General features: G+C 35.6%; 1 protein-coding gene across 10 annotated transcripts in view; it reads left to right on the top strand.

The window, feature by feature from the left end:
• The window catches only part of LOC135216350 (protein unc-13 homolog 4B-like), a 255,589-nt gene that overhangs the window by 219,411 nt on the left and 12,178 nt on the right, over nt 1-24,000 (top strand). For all 10 annotated transcript variants that reach the window (XM_064251577.1, XM_064251583.1, XM_064251585.1 and 7 more), the window contains 6 exons: nt 7,534-7,731; nt 8,030-8,141; nt 8,898-9,043; nt 19,174-19,412; nt 23,444-23,637; nt 23,926-24,000. The exon at nt 23,926-24,000 is cut by the window's right edge and continues 44 nt beyond it. In XM_064251577.1, coding sequence (XP_064107647.1) covers nt 7,534-7,731; nt 8,030-8,141; nt 8,898-9,043; nt 19,174-19,412; nt 23,444-23,637; nt 23,926-24,000 — 964 coding nt within the window. The remainder of the gene's footprint in view (nt 1-7,533; nt 7,732-8,029; nt 8,142-8,897; nt 9,044-19,173; nt 19,413-23,443; nt 23,638-23,925) is intronic.

Here is a 24,000-nt window from a genome sequence, read left to right as displayed (position 1 = left end):
CAGGTCCACAGGTGTGGCAGCAACGTCGGGTAGGTAAAGCAGGACCCTGGGTACTGCAGTGGCGTCGGGAGGTTGCCTGGGGACTCACAGGTTAGGCAATGTTCCTGGACCACCGCCTGATTTTGTGTTGGCTGACCAGCACCCAGCTGCCCATCCTCGAAAAATGACAAAACCCACTTGGAAGCTGTGCCATGATGGGTCTGTTAATGGCGTCAGTGTTGTCCTCGGAATGGAGCTTTCAGACACCTAAACTGTGGCACTGTATTGCGTTTGCTAAAGGTTGGGCCTAAACTGCTGTGTCACCGACTCTGGGAGGTCACCAGTTGTGAGGACAAGAGAGTTAGACAGGTAGCTGGGTAATGATAATTTATTACAGGTAAACACAAGCTATATAGGAGACTGCGGATGGATATGTAGTATCCTACCTGAACAGAGAGAAACTGGGTTTGGGCCAGAAAGATTTGTGTTTTCTCGGAGACATACATTTAAAGATAATAATATATACAAATATGGAATTACATGAGTTATACAATGTGGCTTGATGATTAGATGTAATGAAAAAAATAGGGAAAAGCTTGTCCTTACAATAATATTTCTCAAGAATATGTATACAGATCTTTAACCAAGTCATTCCATCCAGGTATATTAAAAGAATTACCTTGACAAAATCTAAGGGTAGCCCTGCCCGAAACAAGCATAGCAATAATTATATTTGAATAAAATTTGTTCAGATCCCTCCTGTGGTGGTCATTTCTACAATTTGTGTTAGTACAAAGTAAGGCATCTACCGGTTGAACTATTGGCTGCAACCTGGTTTCCATGGTTACCCTAAAGTATCGGGTTTTCTTTTGGTTTTTAAAATCCCAGTTTACAGTTGGTGGGTGGTCAGTTAGGAGGTTCATGGTAGGTAGGGATGGGATACAGCATGACACCTGTAAAGGGATGTGATCATAGCTCGTTGCAAGGTCGCAGCAAATATTACAGGTCATAATAGAAGCATGAAATTGTGGAGATGTGATGCAATGGTCCAGCCAGGATGCTGTAATTGTGCTATCTCTATTTTGTACATATGAAGAGGAGGGAGGGAGGCACATTACATCACTAATTTGGAGAGCATGATTTTGACAGAAGCAAGTAAGTTCATTATAAAATTGTTTTGTGGATTGAGAATTTAGGTACCGGATTATACAGATATGATCAGCAGGAGAATCATGAATAATACTGTGTAACTCACCTAGGATCATGCAGTAATGATCAAGATTATTGTTATTTTCCCAGGGCATATAAACATTAATTATTGGAATCTGTCACTCCTGTAGGTCAACACATTCACCATGTTGTCTAATGACTTGTGCCACAGGAAAGAAAGGCACTCTTTTGGGCGACTGGCTATGATTTGATGTGCAACTTGCTTTGATGAAGATTCTGAAGTCTTCATGTATTGGAGTGCTTCTTGCAGTGCAGTGATGCCTTTGAAGTTTTTTGCAGGACATGTTAAGGAGAGGAATGTTCTGCTTGAGATAAAAAATATTCCAAGAGATTATATCTACTGTATCCATGGCTACTCACAAAGATGGGAGATGAAAGCGCTGATCATTTGGGTGGATGGGGGGCTTAGCCAGGGGGAATGGGCAGTCACTTGCCATGGGTGGTTGGCTGGCACTTGCAGTGGAAGTGGCCCTGCTGGGGTGTCAGTAAGTTCCCCTGGGATGTGGTTGGTCTTTGATTATGTTATATCTTGAAACTATTATATTATGGCCGAAATTCTTGCCTTTAAGAACATCAAGGTGATGAAATAGGCAGGTAATCCTGTAAGCCACTTTACGTTAATTTTGCATGGGAGTTCATGGGAGATGAGAGGGTCAAAGCCCGCAAGAAACTTTCCTCTCTCCACTATGGTGTCTAGTGTCACCGATGAGCTCAGATTGTGAATTGCTTCTTGACATCAAGTGGTCAAACGAGAGGTTCTTTTGTTTTTTTCGCTTGTTTGTATCACTCTCATCCACATCCACGAGGGGAGTTGGTTGTGGGGGAGAGATAAGGTCGGGAGATTCACGAGGGCTGGTGATCGTCACTGGAGATCTATCTTCCACCAGAGACACTAGGGAGGGAAAAGAGGTTGGGAGTTCAACAGTCCCCTCAGAACGGTCTATAGGTGATGGGGGCACTTCATCCGAGGGGGAGAGGGCAGTTGATACCTGGGTGGCTATGGCCATCTCGACTTCGTGTTGCACCATCACTTCTCCCTGTTGCAAGGAGACAGAAAAATAATGGATGCCACATTCAGAGGAGTTTAGTGGCTTTCTGTATGTTTGTCTAGTGATTCCTGCACTCCTTGGATCGCATCCCAGGTCTGTGTGAAATAGTTATTTGTTTCCATATTTTTAAGACTGCCTAGGGATTCCTGTAGTACTTTGATCATTTCCCAGATTCCCGAAAATTTATCATTCGTTTCTTTGATTTTTTTCTGATTTTTTTCAATTATTCCTGAGAGGGATTTTGCTGTTAGGAAGGCATTTTCTGCTTTGGTCAGCAGGCCCCTTTGAAGGCAGATTGTAAGGGTCATCGGCATAGGTTTCCACCGAGCAGGTTGTCCTTATGATATTTTCTTGTAAGAGGACTGGTTTTTCACGGATCACTTCTTGAGAATATTCTCTGGTATCAGATCATTCCATATATGCAACATTAATTTCCTCATCGGAACGGTTCGATTGGTATTGTATAAAGTAAAGACAGTTGTTCATGATTATGGAACTTGTGTGTGGGGGGCACAGGCATTGGTAGGTGCCGGGGTCACTTGTGGAATGGTTGGAGGTTTGTTGGATGAAATTTTTGTGGTAAGGGAAGGGCCAAGCACTAGCCTATACACTGCACTCTTTTACCCATTTCCCATGACCAATGAGCCTCGAGTAGCTGCAATTTGAAAGATTTTTAAGCCAGTGAATGAGCAGAGAGAATATTAATATATCTGCAATTACACAATGCTCTCCGGCTTACATGCCGGATATTATGTGGAGGCACTATTAACACATTGCTTACTATAAGAGGTACAATGCCCAAAGGCAAAAACCCCTTTTTTTTTGTAAAGAAATGTGAGAGAGACCCCCAACACATCTGCCCCCCCCCCCCCCCCCCTCCCCACACAGTCATATAGTCTTATGTGATAGCAATGTATGAAGGGACTATTCCAACCTCCATACATAATTTTATAAAGGAAATGCGAATGGACTTACCTTGAACAAGTCTATCAATGGGAATGGAAGGTCACCTTTCAAACCAGTCAGATTACATTAAGGTAATTTTATTTATATAATTTACAGTGACATTAAAAATGGGGCAGCTGGTATAACCCATGCTAGGCAAAAATAGGCGCTGTCAAAAATGGACAATTACTGTCTCAAAATGAAATAACATTAACTGGGTTGCCACCTACTATAAGATTATTAATTTGCTGTTCTGAGGCTGGCTTTATATACTCGCTGCATGCAAATTTGCCTGTAACTTGGTTAGGTGATCTTCTAAGTTAAGAGCTTGGGCCAGATGCAGATACAAGGACCACAGGGCGGCAGGACACCTATAATATAGGTTCAGGGTTATGCTTAATGGTTATAAAAAATCTCTCTCACATATGGGAAATGATTCACGATGGAGGGAACTTATTATTCATTTAATTAGCACAATTTCACTAATGTGGGAACCTGCTAGAGATTATTTAAGAGTAACTTAATGGAGCTTAGAACAAGTCACAAGGGAAATGCTAGGTAGAACACAAAGGAGTTTGTTGTTTAAGGAGAATGGGAAATTGAATATTGGAAAAAGTGAGAGAATTTTACTGAGAGAAAAAGGGACTGGTTGATTTTGCTACTTCTGGACGTACCTTATTTTGCGTTATCGTGTAGCTTGATGCTAGAAGCGGACATCCGACCAGCATAATGGTAGAGCAGCGGCAAACAAGTCTGTTTGCCGTAGGACAGTCCAAAGTCGCACAAAAAGTGTCATAGCAAAATAGGTCTTAGGGATAGGTCTATTAAGGGTCCAAATAGCTTCCCATTTTCCCCCATGATTGGTCTAGGTTCCCTAATGGTTTTCTTACCCCCAAAATCGTACGATGAGGGATGAGACGCTTACGCTATATCTTGGTTTGAACTGCCTAATAGCTAAGAAGAGGGGCAAATTTTTAAATATGTAAAACCTCCCCCTTTTAAGAAGGCATTCATTTCTTTTTAGACATGAAGACCTCAGCTAAGTAAGTTATTCACTTCGACTGGACAGTTCCCTTCCCTGAATGAGTTTTATGGCTTTGCTATGCAGCTAACTAGAATGGCCTACCTAACTCATAGGAGATGTTAAGTTTACTAACTTACTCACTACATCAATCTACTAGTTTCTGCTAGTTGTCTGTGACAACAGCCTAACTCTGTCCCTAGGTAAAGAAAGTGAAAGTTGCATATGTGCTACTACCTTATTGCTCTGATACTAAATTAAATGGACCTAATTTACTCTGTGCAATTTGATGAAGATTACACAATCATCTTATTATATGGTACACAGTATTTGAAATTGGGTAACCTGAAGGGTTAATACGCTTACAGTATGAGTTAATGATACATGATAAGTGATCAGGGGGTACCAGGCTGAATACTGGACAAAGTGATTATAAAATTATGTAGAGGGTTAGTAATACAAGGTTCCTAAGGGTTAGATGGTTAGTCTACATGGCAGAGATCAGGCTGTCTGCCTTCTCTGGATAGGTGCCAGAATCACTCTGCGATTATAAAAGGAGCACTCTGCTTAGGGCACAGGTGCCAAGGAGAGCTTGTGGCTCTTATGGGATAGTTTGGTTTCCTCTGTCCCTTCATCTTTTTCTTCTTCTGGCTCCTCCAGGATCTTGCTACACTAGTCCTAGGAGGTGACAAAGGCACTGACTCTGGGGAAAGGCCAGAAATGCCATCAGGAGCATAAGCAGTGGTAGTCCTGGGTGCTACAGGGAAACCCCCAACTTCAGCTGCTGCAACAACTGTTGTAAGGGTAGAACCTACTGCAGGGGAACTTCCTACTTCGGCTGCTGTGAAAACCTTTGTAAGGGTAGAATCAGCTTCTGACTCCTGGGCTGGGTAGTTCCTGGTCGACCAGTGAAGGTGTATCGGAAAAGTCTGCCGGAGGTTCATCCTTGGCTGATGAAGGTGAGGATGAAAAAGAATCGTGAGCTGGAGGCTTGTAATGGGCTATGATGGGCCCCACGTGGTTAGTGGATCTACCATAGGAGGACCTGTAAGGAGGTTATGAGTAGGTGATGGCACTAACATGGGGCCAAGTGCAGAGATTGAAAGTTGTGGTGGCTCTACATCCGGAATGGACGGAGCGTGGCACTGCACAGTGCTTGCGAGTGGCACTGGCAGCGATTTGGAGTCAGGTGTGTCTGAAGAGGGTCCCAGGGGTGCAAAACCCCTCTGTGTGCCTGAGGATATGGAGACAGGGATTCCTGTCTCATGTGGAAGGCTGAGCTTTTTGGAGGTGATACATTGGCGGTGTCCACTGCATGTTTCTTGTTAGGGCATGCAGACCAATTGATGGAATGCTCTATCACATTACAGGTTTGGCAGCGGAACTTTGTAGGTTAAGTCTCCCTTATGGTGATGGGGTGGGGGGAGAGAGTTTATCAGTTGTTATTTTAAGTTTTCCCAGGCAATACCAGGGGTGGTCAGCTAGTATGTATTTTTATGTGTGTGGGTTGTTTTAGATGAGGAAATATTAATAAAATCATATAAATTGTTATAAGGACCACATAAGGTTAATGGAGTAAGAATGAAGCGCTTTTGACTTACCTTGAGTTAGAAAACTGTTTAATTAGTTAAGGTTGGCAGGAAACGAACCATTTAGATTTAAATGTACAACCTTAAGACAAACTGAAAAGCAGATAAGCCCGTGGAGAGGGCACAAAATACTGTGTTAAATTAATCTATTATTTACAATGGCAATTTGTTAATGTGCTGTTCTTAACATGAGTGAATGAGCTGAATTCACGACCTATGCAAGGCTGGTTGCCAATTATTGATGATAATATCTTCTACGATAAGTGGGCGCTTAGCAAGGAGACAGGAATGCATGGAATTCAGAGCAGTCAGAAACTGGAATGGGATTACAGGTTACAATGAAACATAAAACAAAGACTTCTCTCTCAAAATTTATGACTAATGCACTATGGAGGGAATTTATCCTTAAATCAAACACAATGCTGATAATATGAGGAGAAATCTAATGCTTAAGTTGAATAGCTCAATTAATAGCTTTGAACAAGTCACAAGGAAAACATGTGGTGCTAGGAATGGGACAGGGGTGTTCGTAGAGATAAAAGGGAAATTGGAATAATGAAAAATAGTGAGAGGTTTTCGTCTTGGAGAGAGGGGGCTGGTTGAATTTGCAACTTCTAGACGTACCTTAGATTGCGTGTGCATGTAGCTTGAGTTAGGATGCAGCCTCCAACCAGTGAAAAGGAAACAAAGGAGCTGAACAAGGCAGGTGCAGTCACGTCTGACCGCTATCAGGACTAGGCGAGATCTGAGAAGGTATCAGGGCATTTGTAGGAGACCTCGGTTCAAGCACAGGGAGTGGCATTTGTCTGAAAAGGTGCAAAACACCCAGCGCAAGGTTGTGAGAGAATAGACCTTAAGCTAAGACCACTTAAAGGCCCAAACAACAGCCCATGTAACCCCTGTGACCTGACCCTTTTACCCTGGGATAGGTCTCTGGTGTTTAATGGCTTATGCCTCCCACCTTTGGGGGAGAACGGAAATGCCGATTCCCCCAAGTTGTATGATGTGGGTGCAGGGGGGGGGGGGTTGAAAAAATGGCTGCTGCTTCAAGCTAAAGTCAAATCTTAAATACTGGCGCGGCGAGATGGGATAAAAAACGTAAATATATATATATATATATATATATATATATATATATATATATATATATATATATATATATATATATATATATATATATATACGTATATATATATATACGTATATATATATATATATATATATATATATATATATATATATATATATATATATATATATATATATATATATATATATATATATATATATATATATATATATATATATATATATATATATATATATATATATATATATATATATATATATATATATATATATATATATATATATATATATATATATATATATATATATATATATATATATATATATATATATTATATACATCACACATACACACACACACACACACACACACACACACACACACACACACACACACACACATATATATATATATATATATATATATATATATATATATATATATATATATATATAATGTTTATATCATGAATTGTCTAAGATAATTTTTTCTATTTTTGCATATTGTGATAAAAAAGAATCTAACCAAGAACTATAGTTTATAGATACAAAAATAGCTTATCAGCACGGTGAATTTCATTTTTAATCTAACCCAACTGTCTCATTTGAACCTGTTCTCTGTTCACTTCAGTTAAAGCCAACGTTGAGGAATGCCATCCTTACCTCCTGTGACACTTCCAGCGAGTTTCCATTGCTGTGTGACTGTCTGTACGGAGACCTATGCCACTTCAAGAGGCATTTGAATGAAGTCAATCTTCAACGAGTATTGCTCCAAATATGGAATTCTATCATCTTCATTTTCTCGGAAATGGTAAAGGAAAAGGCAGAGGTAAGGGAATCTGAGGTGTTTCTTTACTGCACATTATCAACTCTAATATTAATAGCACAAGCAATATTTCAATATTTTTTAATTCACTGACACTGTGTCAGTTCTTTATGGTATGAGGACACCAAATCAAATATGTTTTAGGTATTTGTCAATCATAACCAAGTTTTGCGAACTGTGATTGCAAGCCTTGTTTCGATATGGCCTGCTTCGTATCATTTTTTGCTGATAATATTCATGTAGCAAGAAAAATGGACTTTTGCTTGATTTAACTGCCACCATATGATGTTGACTGTTACAGAAGAGAAAACCAGAATATTTCAGTAGCGTGCATGAAATCCTGGATAAGACTTGGGATTTCCTCATTCCAGCTGATCGAAGTGGCCTTGACCCTCAAGTTGCTCACACTGCAGGTAGGACGGTCCAGGTGTTCGTTTAGATGGCTCGAGTTCTCAAGGAGATTATCAGCTTTAAATCTCCTCCATCTCCTTAGGTTTCTTTTCCTGTTGAGAAGCTGTGCTGATTTTTAGCAGTCATTTGCAAAGTTGCTTCAATTGTTTATTGGTAACAAAATTATTTTACTGATTTGTTTCCTTAGTTTATTTTTGAACTCTTCTCTGTTATGGTCATGGAAATGATTTTTCAAAGGAAGTGCTTATGCTTTTCTACGATCATTCAGAAATTTTTCTTTCATTAGAAATCCATTAGATATGATAAAATTATAAGTAAAGTTGGAGGAAAAAGAGAAATGACAAATGTCAATGGGTCTTCGAAGTCGATTTCTTGATGTTTGTTAATGAATATACCTCATTTTATAATTATTATGTTCTTATGAATAGGTTTTTATGCTTAACTTTTACAAAGAAAATTTCTACATTTGGACCCTTGAATTTAGCAAGAAAAAATACATAATGTTCCCTAAAACAAACAAGATGGATAAGGACAGAGTTTAATTAGATACTGAGCGATAGCCTAGCTATTTAATATCCCTATGGACTGGAAGTTAATTTTGAAGCATGAATAGTTTGTCAGCATTTTGTGTCATATTTTACACATTTTTTCCAGCTTATTAAATGAATGAACTTACGAGGTATTTACGCATCATACCTGGAATTAGTAAGACTCAGTTGTAATCACTGCAAGTAATAATGCCAATCATTTTTCCTCAGAGTACCAGGCTCTGAAGAATGATCTCATCAGTTTGAAAATGGGGACTGAATCCTTAATCGCCAGTTACTACCGGGAAAGGTACGAGGAGCAGCTGAAGAAACAAGAAGACCAGAAGGGACATAATACATCACAACTCGTAGTTCGTGTAAGTTCAACGTTCAGTAATGTTGTGTTTTAAATTGCTGAACGTGACATGAAAAGTAGGTCTGCTTCTATATCACATTAATTATGATATTTGGATAGTAAACTGACGGGTTCGATATTGCCTTTGTTATGCTCTTAATCTCTTAAAAGTTGGAACTGGAGCCTTGAACCGTTGCGTCTAGTATATAAGTGATTATCTTTATGGGTGCATGGCTCTATCTATTTATAGAATACATTAATTTGCGATCTTGTGCATATTATATTCCCAAGAGTTCTAAATGACTATTGTGATATAAACAGGAGAAGTAAACCAGATATATGCGTAGCTATATGGAAATAGGATAAGAATTAAGCAAGGTGTGCGGGGTAAAGGACTAATTGTCTGAACTTTGATATATTCCTTATTGTTATTTTTGTTTTATCGAGAAGGTCTTTTCCTCAGTATTAAAAATCTTCAAAATTTACCCTTATATCCATTTTCGATCGTAGACTTAACGAACTTCAAACTTTATTTCTATCGACCTTTTTGTAAAAAAAAAAAAAGTATTAGTTCATTTTAAATAATCAAGGTAAACAGCCCTTTCATATTATATTAAAACTGTATTTAACATTGAAATTATGATCAATCGTTTTATAAATGGATGTTTTCATTGTTATCTGTTAACAAATAATTTACAAAACTGATGATCATTTAAACACGGTTGACAGTGACAACGTTTTTATCATAAAAAGCAGTTATCGCTCTAGTAGTTTTATATTGCAGGGAGCGCATTTCCACATTACGTATATATATATAATATATATATATATATATATATATATATATATATATATATATATATATATATTGTGTGTGTGTGTGTGTATGTGTGTGTGTGTCATAGACTACTTGAAAAGAGGACTGCCGACTCCGCTGCTTAGGTCCTAAAGGCTGGGTCCCAAAAGGGGTAGCGCGCTTCAACAAACGCTTTTACATTAACTTTTTGTTGTGTTTACTTAAGATTTTTATATGATAATTGATTTCCCAAAAAATGAAAGTCTTTTATCACTGTTTTCTAATAAACGCCATTTAAATACTATTTTGTTATCAAAGCTTAGGGTAAAAAAATTAATTTTATTTTTATTTTACCCTAATTTTAATACATGATATCAGTACAAAATCAAATAGAGATGCAATATTTTTTTATACAAAAGGATAAAAATATGATACCAATATAGGAAAAAATATCAATTACAAGAAAAGTAAAACAAATAATCTTGGATATGGCAGGGCTTAATAAATTTACGTAACATTTTAGTTCCAAGATATAAGAGAAATAAATCAGTACAAAAATGCTATGGAAAAATAAAGAGGGCATCTAAATTCATATTTTCAGTTACTCATTAATCTTAATTTGATAGGTTTTCTCGTCTCCTTAAGCAGCCTAGTTCATTCCCTCTATCGAAATTGTTTAAAACATTTGCCTCAAATAAAATGTTTTTGAGAGATTGACAAGCTTTCTTTTTTTTTTTTTTTTTTGCCAAAGAAGAATCAATCATTTCTAAAAGCTTATCCACGTAATATCCACAGTATTTTCTCGGCTCACTTAATTTCTCAAACAAATGGAATGCACTATAAACAACGAACGCTTTGCCAAGTGTAGGAACACAAAGGCCACCACGATTCAGTTACTCTAAAAATTCACTTGACATGTGACCTTCACTTGCATCTGATACCCCATATTTATGAACCAGATAAACAGCAATAAAAAACAGCCTTTTGTTTCAATGGATCTGAGAAATCAAGTAATTCTCCAGTGTTGCGAATTTCCAAATAATGATATCATATTTTTATCCTTCTTGTATATAAAGATATGGCATCTATATTCAATAACTGTACTTATTTCATATATCAAAATTAGAGTAATAGAAAATAAAGATTTTTAAAGCCTTCGCTTTGATGCAAAATAATATTTAAATAATGTTTATTAGAAAACAATGATTGACAAGTATGAAAAAGAGACATACAAACATTTTGTTTATTTCAAGGCCTTTCTAACTTTTGAGACCAAAAATAAACAATGCCCGAATTTTCCTGGCTGATAAACTATCTCACTGACCAGCTGCAACGACCATTTTTAAATACTTACCTATTCCATTGACCTAATAGATACATAAACACATACATACACACACACAAAACACACACACACACACACACATATATATATAACATTTCATTTGCGTATTATGTATATATGTATTTATGTATGTAGCCATATCTGTCAATATATTTATGTGAACGTATACGGCATTTATATTTATATATATTCTATCACCCTCTTCTCTAATGCCGAAGTATGACTATTAACAATAATTATGATTATAATATTAATAACAATGATAATGATAATAACTGTAATGAATATTAATATGATTATTATCATTATGATTAATGATATCATCAATACTTTTCATGTATTATTATTCATTGGCTAAACACTGGTCCTTATCCACAGAGGGAGGCCCTACGGCGTGTGGCAAATTTCGCGGTGTCTGAACGATACTTTACGTACCCTTGAAAGTCCAGTGTAACAAAGGTTTTCACACAGTGTGTAAGGAAGGCTTGGTGTATATTTCAAGATAAAAGAAACGTGAATTGCGCCATAGGACTGTATTACACAATTAATATTCTCATTGAATGCCCATTCCCTTATTTCACTTTACTTGGGGGTTGGAGTGTGTGAAACAATATACGAATTTCATATAGTACTGTTACCACTACTACTACCACTATCATTTGAGCCTTCATTCATAAAGTATATCAATGAGTGGGAGAGCATTCACAATGACGTAGTATTGCTAGCCTCTATCTGCGAGCCTACTATATTTAGCTAAGTTTCCCTTTAAATTTCTTTGATTTACTCTGATTAGTACCTTAATTATCAACATTAGACATCACAGCATATTTTTGCTAATTAGGGTGTGGCTTCAAATAGCTATTTCCGAAACACTGTCCATATCCGATGCTTTGGTAAGATTTTATCGACGAAAATCAATTAGACACGGTCTTGAAATGCACAGTAGTAAAGAAGTCTTGGCCGGTAAACGAATATGCCCTGAGGCTATTTGCTTAGGGGATTTAGTGACTCGAGGCGTCCCTCCCTCCTTCCCCTGGCTAAACAGTACTGCCAGTTAGCCCACAAATAAAGTGGGTTCATTAAGATGGGTTATAATATCAATGCTCTCAGGAGAAATTTTACAGCTCCTTATGCAACCATGGAAATGGTTGGTACTGTATTATATTATTCAGGGATATGAAATTAAGAATGAGTGGCATAGAAGGATATAAATCGAAATAAGATTGTGGTAATATAGATGTTGTGAAGAATTTTGAGGATAAGGTTATTAAGAGAAATGATACAGACTCGGTGAAATAGGTTCGCAAGTGTCATTTGTATAAATAAGGAACGCACCTTTCGAGATGGACAATCAAGTGATAATAGATAGATTGAATAGGTATGGAAAAGTAGAACACTTAAGGCATAACAAATATGCTGTTGGACCTTTCAAAGGTTTACTCAGTGGCATTCGTACGCCAAAGATGAGGATAGAGAAAATATCCCTTCGTCTGTTTATATTGGTGGCTACAATTTAACCTTTCTGAACAGTGGACAGAGAAGAACGTGTTACAAATGTGGCAAAGAAGATCATCTAGTGACGGACTGCAATATATATCTAACTGAGAGAAATTACATTTTTAGTTACGGTTATTTTCCTGAAATACAAAGGAATGAAAAGAATACATCTAATGTGAACAATAAAGGAGGGGACGGAGAGCATGAAGGTAGAGCAAAGTCGCAGAATGAAAGAGGGAAAGAGGGGAGGAACGAGTCGTAGGAAACTTTCATTTAGACTTACTAATGCTTTGTTCACATTTACATACGTCCAACTTACGATCTTGCTGGTCGTACATGTTCTACGAATTCTACAGAGCCCTGGCAACAAGCACGTTAAGAATCTGTGGTCCACATCAGACTTACGTCGAACCTACGTGTTGCAAGGGTGATGTGACGAGGTCTGGAGGCCAAAAAACCTGCGCAGAACTTGCGCAGGACCTACGGTCAGCTCACGGTCAGCACAGGTTGACTGTACGCGCATCTTACTGTGCCGCACAGACAACCTGTGCTTGCCGTAAGTTAGACCTGCGTCAGTGGTGGGCAAGTATAAATGAACCGGCGTCATTACCATCATCATCAGTTGACCCGCATCAACATCTGCTAGTAAACCTCGCTCTTTTATGACTTTAATGATAATAGTTTATTTTTTTCTAGTGTAAACTTTCAAAAGTTGTAATATTTTTTATAGCTTAATGATTAGGTTTTCACTATATAAAGCAATAGCATTATGCAATCTTATTCATAGGAATTATAGGAAATTCGAAAGTTCGTCACATAAAACTATACTCACTGTCGCAGTGCAACTATTTTGCCATCCCTTCCAGGAGCTTCCTGCGATGACCAGCATTGGCATATAAAGGATTGGCTTTATTGTAGCAACACTCTTTGTCGAATGCTTCAGCAGAAATGAAAATTTGATCCTCTCATTTCTATTTATATTTCTGCTAGGGTGCGTCAAAACACGAAAGTACTTGTTTTGAGCACGCAGGTCCGACCTACGTTCTACCTGCGTCTAGTTAACACGTAGGGAGGACGTAGAATCTGTTGATCCTTCCACCAATCTGCTACGTCCTAGCTACGTGCTCAAAAAGACGCAGGTTCGACGCAGGTGTGGGGCCACGTTTTCCCAAAAATCAATAGGTAAACTGCACGTAGCAGCACATACGTCTAGATGTGACCATAGCATAAGTGATGAAAGCACGAGAACGTCCTCTGGGACAAGGACTGAAGATGGACAAATGAATGAAGTGGAAATGCGTAAGGGAAGACAAGACGACGAAGCAGCTGAAGGTTTATGGAAAGCCCTGTATCACCTGACGAAGGATTTATTATTTCAACAAATGAGCAGAAATCCACGCTGATGAGGCTGATATCGAAAAAAAAAGACTTTCAATTATGTCAAGTACTAAATGAAGAGGAGCCAATCGAAGAAGTGGAAAGTGAAATTCAGGAACATGAAGCAAAAGAAGGAAGTAATATAGAATATGACGAAGAACATACAATAGATAGAGTTTTAGATTTTGGAAACATGAGTGGCAAACTACCATTAGTGACGAACCAAGCAAGGGCATTTGTCTGAGGTTAACCAAGGATAGTGGTGTTCTCTCCGAGCCGAACGTGGATGAAGATAAATCAGTGCTCGCTGAACCCAAAAGTAGTTCTGAAGATGAGACAAGTCAGTTGCCTGTGAATAAACGTTTTAAATTAGATGAGTGATGAAGAGATTCTTTCTTATATTTGGAGCCCTCACTTACCTAAATGTAGCAACTATTAATGTTAATGGTCTATGTATGGGTCATAAGCAAATTAAGTTGATTGATTTTATGTATTTTTATCATTTAGATGTAATATTTGTGCAAGAACATAATGCCAAAGAATATCACAACTTGAATATATTGAAAAGCATTGCGATATCATACTGAATCCAACTTTCTAGCTGAAGGGAGGCACAGCTGTTATCATTACAATAAAAAGTCAAGAGTGAAGGTTCTGAATCATGAGATGGATGTAAAGGGTCAAATAATCAGTGTAAAATGTACCTATAAAGGAACAGATTTCCGATTAATATATATATATATATATATATATATATATATATATATAATAGTATATATATATATATATATATATATATCTATATGATTATACATATAGATATATATATATATATATATATATATATATATATATATATATCTATATGTATATACTTATAGATATCTATATATCAGAGAGATATAGGAGAGAGAGAAGTCAATATGGAGAGAGATATATAGGAGAGAGAGTTATATCTATATGTATACATATATATATATTCTATTATATATACTATATATATAATATATATATTAATTATTATATTTACTATTATTAATATATATATTTATAGCATATCTATATTATATATATATATTAATATTTATTGTATATCTATCATAGATATATATATCTATATATATATCTATATATATATAATATGTATATTATCTATGTTATATATATATATATAGTATATATATATATATATATATAATATAATATCTATATGTATATATATATATATATATTATTATATATATATTATTATAGATATATAATTATATATATATATTAACTATACTAATGTACGAGATGTGGGAAATAATGTAACTGAATCGGAAAATATACCACTGAATTGGTCTGATTATAATTGTGTTAAGGGTTAAGGTTAAGATGGACAAAGATATGAATATTGGGAAAAGGGAAACTGGAAAATCAGTACAAATATTCTAAGACTCTATAACAATGGAAAACTTTGTTTATTTTGGGGCCATTTGAAAGGGAAATGAGGTGATTTACAATTTCATTCTATTTTGGATTGGTGGAATTATGCAAAAGGTCAACTTAGAAGTTATTGGATCCATTCTGCCAACTGCAATAGTTTTCAAAAAAGGAAGCATAAATCTGATTGAAGATGAAATATACGAAGGGGTTAAGATAAGAGCTAGAATTGATGAAAGAATGAATGGTGAAGGGATAACTACATATTTGATAGGAAAAGAAAAGAATTAGAGAACGAGTATCGTTAAACTTTGTGAAAAGGAGGGTGTATATGTATCAGACACAAAGTCTATACAAAGAAATACATTTAAGTTTTATACAACTCTATACAAAGAAGAAGCTGTTAACTCAATATAAATTTCTTTAAACCATGAACGCTGTCATAGATGATGACATGAATTTAACCCTGAAGGCTGAAGTTACAGAGACAGAAGTTTGAAAAGCTATATATGGAACGCAAAAGGGGAAATGCCCTGGTATGGATGGATTAGCTATCGAATTTTACAAAAATATGTGGAGTATTATTAAGAAAAACGAATTAATGAAAGTACTGAGATATTCATATACTAATTTTGAAATTTGGAAAGACTCAAATAAAGGAATTGTGAAGCTTGTACCAAAGGATGGAGCTAAGTGTGATCTTAATAACTGGAGACCTATAACTATGTTAAATGTAGATTACAAAATTATAGGAAAGGTTGTGGCACACAGATTAAAATCAATGCTTTTAACATTCGTGTCAAAGGACCAGTTCTGCACTGTCCCTAGAAGGTCAATAAATAATTATAATTGTAACACTTTGTTAAAGGATATAATATACTACTGAATAATGAGGACAAGCCAGATGCCCCAGTAAACCTAGATTGGTAGAAAGCATTCGACAGGGTTAATCTGGACTTTCTCTTCGAACGCTGTCAAAACTTGGATTTTCTTTAGATTTTGTAAACGTAATAAAATGCTTTATAAGGATGGCAAAAGTTGCATATACACAAATGGCCATATATCTGACACATTTCCTCCTATAAGAATGTCTGTTCGGCAGGGTTGCCCATTATCAATGATTTTATCTGTTATAGCTCAAGAACCGTTGTATAGAATGCTGAAGCTTAGGTTGAAGAAATTTTCTCCAGACTTTCCAAATAGGTTAAAAACTATTGTATTTGGCTTTGCTGATGATAACACTATTATTGTAAATATTAAGGAATCTTCACGGGTCATTAATGAGTATGAAGAAGCAAGTGGTGGGAATTGGATCATGGAAAGATAAAGTTGACAGGCCAGAAACCGGGATAGAAAGGAAAACGGGCAATTTTAAAATCCTAGGTATAATCCATAACAATGATTATGGACTATTTGTACGGTTGAACTGGGAAAACATCAAAGATAATATTTTGAAAATGTTAGGGTCACTTTATAAACGAAGACTAACTTTATTCCAAAAGAGTGTACTAGTTAATGTAACTGTACTATCCAAGGCATGGTATGTTTCAGGTGTATCCAGTTCCAGCTGATGCTGGTAGATGTATAGAAAAGTGTATTTTCAAATATCTGTGGAATAGGAATTATCAACTCATCAAAAGGAAACCTATGTACCTCCTAAAGAGTCAAGGAGGATGCGGGATTGTAAATCTGACTGTGAAAGCAAAGTGCAGGCTTTTGAGCAGCCTTTACAAATGTATTATTAATAGTAATAGGATGTGAAATCACGGCATATTATTGTAAGCTGAGACTTTCTTACCTTGTTGATTTTAACAGATTAAGGAATCCACGATTTTTAACACTCCATATTATGACGACAATTTAATAAAGATATTTCATTCTGTAATGAAGATAAAGAACTATCCTTTGCTAAAATCAAAACATTTATTGTTACATGATGAATGGTGAATCAATTCTGACAAATATTGAAGAAAACTATACGTTTTTTAACTGGAATGTTGTATGGGAAAATTTTAATACTAAGTGTATTGATCCAATAAATAGAGAAATATTTTTCGAGGATATCCATGAAGTCTTATCTATAAGGGATAGGTTATTTATGATAAAAGTAACGGATAATTATCTGTGTAGTAATTGTGGAGAGGCTGAAATAATTATACATTTAGTTTATTTTTGTAAATTGAAGGGAACAGTTGTAAACCGGATAAAAAAGTTACTGAGCCAAGTTTCTGAAATAAATTCTGTACGTTTTCTTAAGGTTTTAAAACTGGATTTTCAAGCATACTCAAAAGAAGATAAAAATACAGCAATGGTTTTAATAAGTGAATATATAACTGGAATTAGGTATATTCATAAAGTAATGCCCTTAACAGATGAGTTAAGTATGATTTCGTGTATAAAAAGTAGAATGTGCAAAACAAGACTTATATTGTTAAAAGCACTTGGGGAAAAATGTAAAAAAAAAAAAAATTACTTCGCAATATGTCCATTTTTGTGTGTGTGGGGGGGTGGGGGGGGGCTAATTTCTCATTTTATTTATGTAAATAAATTGTAAATTGTAAAAAACTGTAAATGTATATTTGATGAATAAAGGTGAAAAAAAAAAACTTTTACGGGTCCCGCTTCACCTGGGCTATGTTATCAAAGAAGCGACATTTCATAGGAGTGACATAAATACCGTATTCAAGGAGTGGCATAGGGAGGAAGTGACAAAGTAACTAAAAATAATGAAAAAATATTAAATGATTAAGATTTCATTAAAAAAAAGTAGAACCACGAATTGTTAACATATTTTTTATATTGGTTGGATGGTTGTCACTCCTTTGAAAGTTACTATATCTGAGGTGTTACTCCCTCGTTATGTCACTCCTTCGAGTCGCTCCCCTTCAGCCCAAGTTGCAAGGCCTGACTACCTCTCTGCTTGTCAACATTTCGCCAAACATCTGACCAGAACGTACTCTGGAGGCGCCTCCTTCATACTCGCATCTGCTTGGACACTCTATGACTTGTTTCAAGGAGGTAGCAAGCATTACATAAAAGAAAAGTGAATCTCCAAAATACAACTCTAATCATGTGAAACCTAACTGATGAAAAGTCTTTTTGACCTCCGTTAAATTATCTAAAAAAAATTCCATTAAATTATCTAAATAAATTACATGCCACTGAGGAGGTAAAGAAAATGAGCACGCACGACTCCGCATTGTCGAAGACTCCCAAGTTTCTGATGTTGAAAAAATGGTCATCATTTTGAAAGATCTTTTGGGCATCAAAGATTTTTTTTTGTGTCGTGATAGTCATCCATGTTTTCGCGCAACATGTTTCCCCTCTGTGGATAGCATTATTAAATTTTTTTTAGATAAAGTGTATCCTACATGATGTTATACATGCGTAACTAATCGCTGTGAACACTTCAAATTTCTTTTTGGATTTTTATGTGTTATTACTACTGATCTAACGATTATGATAATAAAATGATAAGTAATCCGTAACCTTTTGCTTCGCAGGTTAGAAAAATCACAGAACATTATGTTTTTTCCACTTTTCCGTTTCTGATAATGCCTTGATGTCTGTGGGCGCAGGATAGCATATCCGTATATTACTAAATAACTGTATAGCTTTTATGGTTACTGAACCTCAGTCGCATTATGAAAATAGCTTGGAAAAAGCGTGATGTGGTACATTATACTACTACTTCCTGACTTCTGTTTTTCAGGTTTATTTCACTGAGAGCGGGAAACTCCATTCAGAGGTCATCATGGCCAGAAACATAAGTGAACGAAAGGAGAACGGAAATATTCCTAGTTCTCCAACTGGTAGCAAAAGTCCCTCGAAGGTCCCTGACACTTATGTTCAGGCTAAAGTGGTTCCTTCTGATTGGTTTCCAGACATGAAATGGAAGACGAAAACCCAGAAAAAGCAGCAGTCCCCAGTCTTTGAAGAAAGCTGTGAAGTGTAAGTATAAATATGAATGCCTCCTATGAATAAGTGCAAAGTCAGTGCTCCTTCACACTGCTCTCTTCAGAGATGGACAGACACCTTAGCCAGATTTCCAAGTGCTGGTGTTGCTCAGCTACAGCGTTGATTTCCTCATTGTTCACATTTTATTTGCACCTTTTCCAGAGCTCATGCTCGTATTTAAGCTTGGGTTGCGACACTGTTGACTGTTATGGCTAAAGTTGAGGGGAATAATTGAGAAGATATATTTGTTTATTACTGGTAACTGTGCAAGTGCCATGACTGTTTCCTATTGTATGCTGTTAGACAAGATTTCCTGTCAAAAGTGAAAACAATTATAGTTTTATTCTAATTTAGACGGAGACGAATATAGTAAAATGGTTCATAATAATGACTGCAAATACGATCAGTTCTTGGAGAACAGATTTTTATCAAAAACATATAATTAAATATAATTGGTTGATACAACAAGAGAATGAAGGTTATTTTATTCTTTATCATTTAGTTTCACCAGCATCAAATAATTTATAAAAATACTGGTAATTAGAAAATTATGTCCATGTTGTGTATTCTGAGAAAATAATTTATGAAGGTTTTTGTTCTGGGATAAGGGAGCAATAAAGATTCTATAGTATCATCTTCACCCTACCTTTTGATCAAAGCAGTTTACTAAAAGATTTCAATTTCTCAGATTTCAGTTCATTTTACATCTTTCACGGTTAGATAAGCAGAACAAATGTCCAGCTGTTTTCTTTTTCAGACCTAGCATGGAAAGGTGTGGCGATGTGTCTGCCACATCTTCACATCCAAACTTGGGTCAGGGTTTTATGAATTAAATCTAGGAAAAATGGCAACGTCTAGAACGTACTACTTGTCCATAGTCATTTTGGTTTGACTATGATATGGATAACTGGCGAATATAGACATTTGTAAAGTACGAGCGTATTTGATATTGAATGCAATGATCGGTTGTTGTTTACTGCTCCAGTTACCTCCCACCCGCTGCTGTCAATAGTGACATTCATTACAAACGGCTTCTTCGTAAACTTAACTCATTAATTTAAAATAGTATTTGGAATCGTTTAGGTCAACAAAGCAAAATAATGAACCTATCCACGTGCCATTTAACTAACAGCCAATCCATAGTCTTAAGCTTAGGTTTGTCATTTGCCCTTGAACTGATAAAAAACATAAACTCGACTTCCTAGTAACATTTGATAAATTCATTGATAAAAGCAATTACAAGAAAGACGAAATATGTCTTAAAGGAATTCTTGTAAGCATCCTAACCAGACACAACAACACACCCCTACCTAAAACATTTTTGATAGCTATAAACTCACTCCGCAAACTAAATATTATAATCACTAGATCAGATAAAGTTGGTAAAATTGTATTAGTGGACAAGAACTTCTATCAACAACTGCCTATGAGAAATTAACAAGACACCCTAGCCACAACAATAGATTTCTTCAGAAAAATCAGAAACATCGGTAGAAGTAAGAAAAATAAAGAAATTGTGGAAAACTTTAAAGCAATCAATCCCAAATTACCTCAATTCTATGGCCTCCCCAAAACTCACAAAGACAACATCCACTTCCGTCCTGTAATATCGTGTGCTGGAGCTTTTAACTACAGAATTTCAAAATGGTTAGCTGAGTTACTATTCCCCTTTCTAGGCACCTTTTCCTCTAGCCATATAAAACATACCGAGGACTTTTGCAAAAAATTTAGATTGGTCAATATCCCCGTACATAATGTAAAACTTCTCAGCCTAGACGTAGACTCCCATTTCACAATGTACCCATAAAAGATGTACTAACGTTCCTCAAAAATAAACTTCAGCCATTTGCTGACCACTTCCCCATAGAATTGAATAAAATAATGCAACTTTTAGAGCTCTGCTTCACCAATATCGTCTTTTCCGTAAAAAATTCGGTTACAGTATAGGGAGTTCGCTCAGTCCTGTGTTAGAAAACTTATATATGAAGTATTTCGAGACAGTAATTATAAACCCTATCAAACCTACAGATATGATTTGGCTTCGTTATGTAGACGACATCTTAACATACTGGAAAAGTGAGTGGGGTAATTTCGATCTTTCTACAAAAATTAAATTCCTTAGTCCCGAGCATAAAATTTAAAGTAAATGGGAAAACAATAACCAAATCCCCTTTGCAGATGTCATAATCATCAGAGCTAATAATAGCTACAAATTCACTATTTCAGAAAAACGACATTTTCACTTTCATATATAAATTTTTACAGCTATTATGACATTTCATTTAAACTCGGCATAGCAAGTAACCTATTTCTTAGAGCCCTGAGAATTTGCTCCCCAGAATTTCTTAACAAAGAACATGAAACAATCAGAAATCAACTTATCTTGTTAAAATACCCCAGGCACATAGTAGAAAAAGCCATACATAAAGCAAAGAAAAGGAAAAATACACAAACAAAATCGTAATCCCTCACGTGGACAATTTACTAGAGATCACAAAAACCTTTGGCCACACCAACCCTTTCATCTTCACTTATCCAAGCACACTGGAGAAATCATTGATTAACGTCCAGCAGAAACCAGTTTGTGAAAATGTAGGAGTTTATGAAATCCCCTGTAGGGACTGTGATAAGTCAAACTATGGATATAGGTAAATCTGGCTTAAAGAGATTAACTCAACATAAACGCTCAGTTAGATATGGACAAAATAGTTCGGCAATAGTTCGAACCATACCATGGATTGGAACTCATCCCGAATTTTATACAAGAGCAGCTGTCGATACAAATGTCAAATGGTGTAATCTTCACTGATAAAACAACAAGATAATAAGATCAGCTTTTACAATGGAGCCTGAGACTCTGACCATATAGACAATATCTTCCTTAAAGCAACGATGAGGAGGATTAAGACAATTAACATAACCTACTGCGGCTCAGCGACGACCCCAGACATCACCTAAGGGTATATCTCCCACTATATAGTTCGCCAATCGGTGGCCGTGAGTTCGATTCTCGGGCATTCCATTGAGGAGTGAGAGATGTTTATTTCTGGTGCTAGAAGTTGCACTCTCGACGTGGTTCAGAAGTCACGTAAAGCCGTTGCTCCCGTTGCTGAATAACCACTGGTTCCATGCAACTTAAAAACACCATACAAACAAACAAACAAACAATATATATATATAATATATATATATATATATATATATATATTATATATATATAATATATATATATTATATAATGTATATGTATATATATCTTATAAGTATATATATATAATTATATATCTATATATATATATATATATATATATATATATATATATATATAGATATATATATATATATATATATATATATATAATATATATATATAGATAGATATATATATACATATATATATATATATATATATATATATATATATATATATATATATATATATATATATATATATATATATATATATATATATATTGTGTGGTATATGTATATATATTTCTATATATATATATATATATATATATATATATATATATAATATATATATTATATATATATATATATGTGTGTGTGTGTGTGTGGTGTGTATATATACATGAGTGTGTGTGTATTTAAATTTAGATGTCTATTTCACTTTCATTTTGTGCAGGCTGTAAAAGGCATTAGATATTTCTCAGGGCAAACGAGAGGTTATCGAGATCTTAATTCTTTACATAATTATTCTTCATGCTTCAGTAATTTTACACACAGAAATTATTACCATTCTTAAATATTGATTAAAAAGAAAATGCTATACTAAATTCGCCTTGCAGGGGACTACACAATTTACCATATATCCGTACCTAATGCATTACACTTTTTTAACCAAAATATTCTGAATGCTGTATTTTTATGCTGCAATCAATAAAATTTTTTTATAGTGAATTAAAGGTGGTTCTTATATGATAGAAAATGTCAAATTTGGAAATTTGAAATTTTACTCTTATAATTAGATATGATTCGATTAAATGTTTTATTGTCGACAGTAACATCAGTTCCAAGGGCAACAGCGCTAAAGTTGGTCTTCTGTTGTTCACTTTGAAAACGTCTCAACTGGTCAAGGATGGATTTGTTGGAGAAGCTATCCTTCCTCTTGACACTGTGCCATGTGTCGAAAGGTGCAGCGCAAGTAAAGTGTCAAACAAGTACCTTAGCCTCACTGTACCAAATGAAGAGGATGGTAAGTGCCCCTGAGTCTTCTGTTATGAGTAGACTTTTATCACCGTTCAAGAAGCACCTCTTTTTTTGCCACTTCTTGTCTCCTTGGTGCCATGATACATGGTGACCATGAGCGCATTAGGCTGTTCGTTCAACACCAGCTGCATTTAAACCATATCTGTCAACTTTTGTGAAGTAAATTAGAAAACGGAGAGAATTCCGGTTGTCGTTTTGATAATAGCCCAGAATTTTCCGTTTGCAATAATGGAAACCATGTTTGGCTTACTTAAGCTTTTCTATGACCTGACAGATTACTTGGCAGTGAAGGCACTCAAGCTCAGGACAAAGGATAAAAAAGCATTAGCTTTCCTAAAGGAACTTAGGG

Source organism: Macrobrachium nipponense, chromosome 6, assembly GCF_015104395.2.
Source record: "Macrobrachium nipponense isolate FS-2020 chromosome 6, ASM1510439v2, whole genome shotgun sequence".
Lineage (NCBI taxonomy): Eukaryota > Metazoa > Arthropoda > Malacostraca > Decapoda > Palaemonidae > Macrobrachium > Macrobrachium nipponense.
This window is presented reverse-complemented; position numbering and strand designations above follow the sequence as displayed.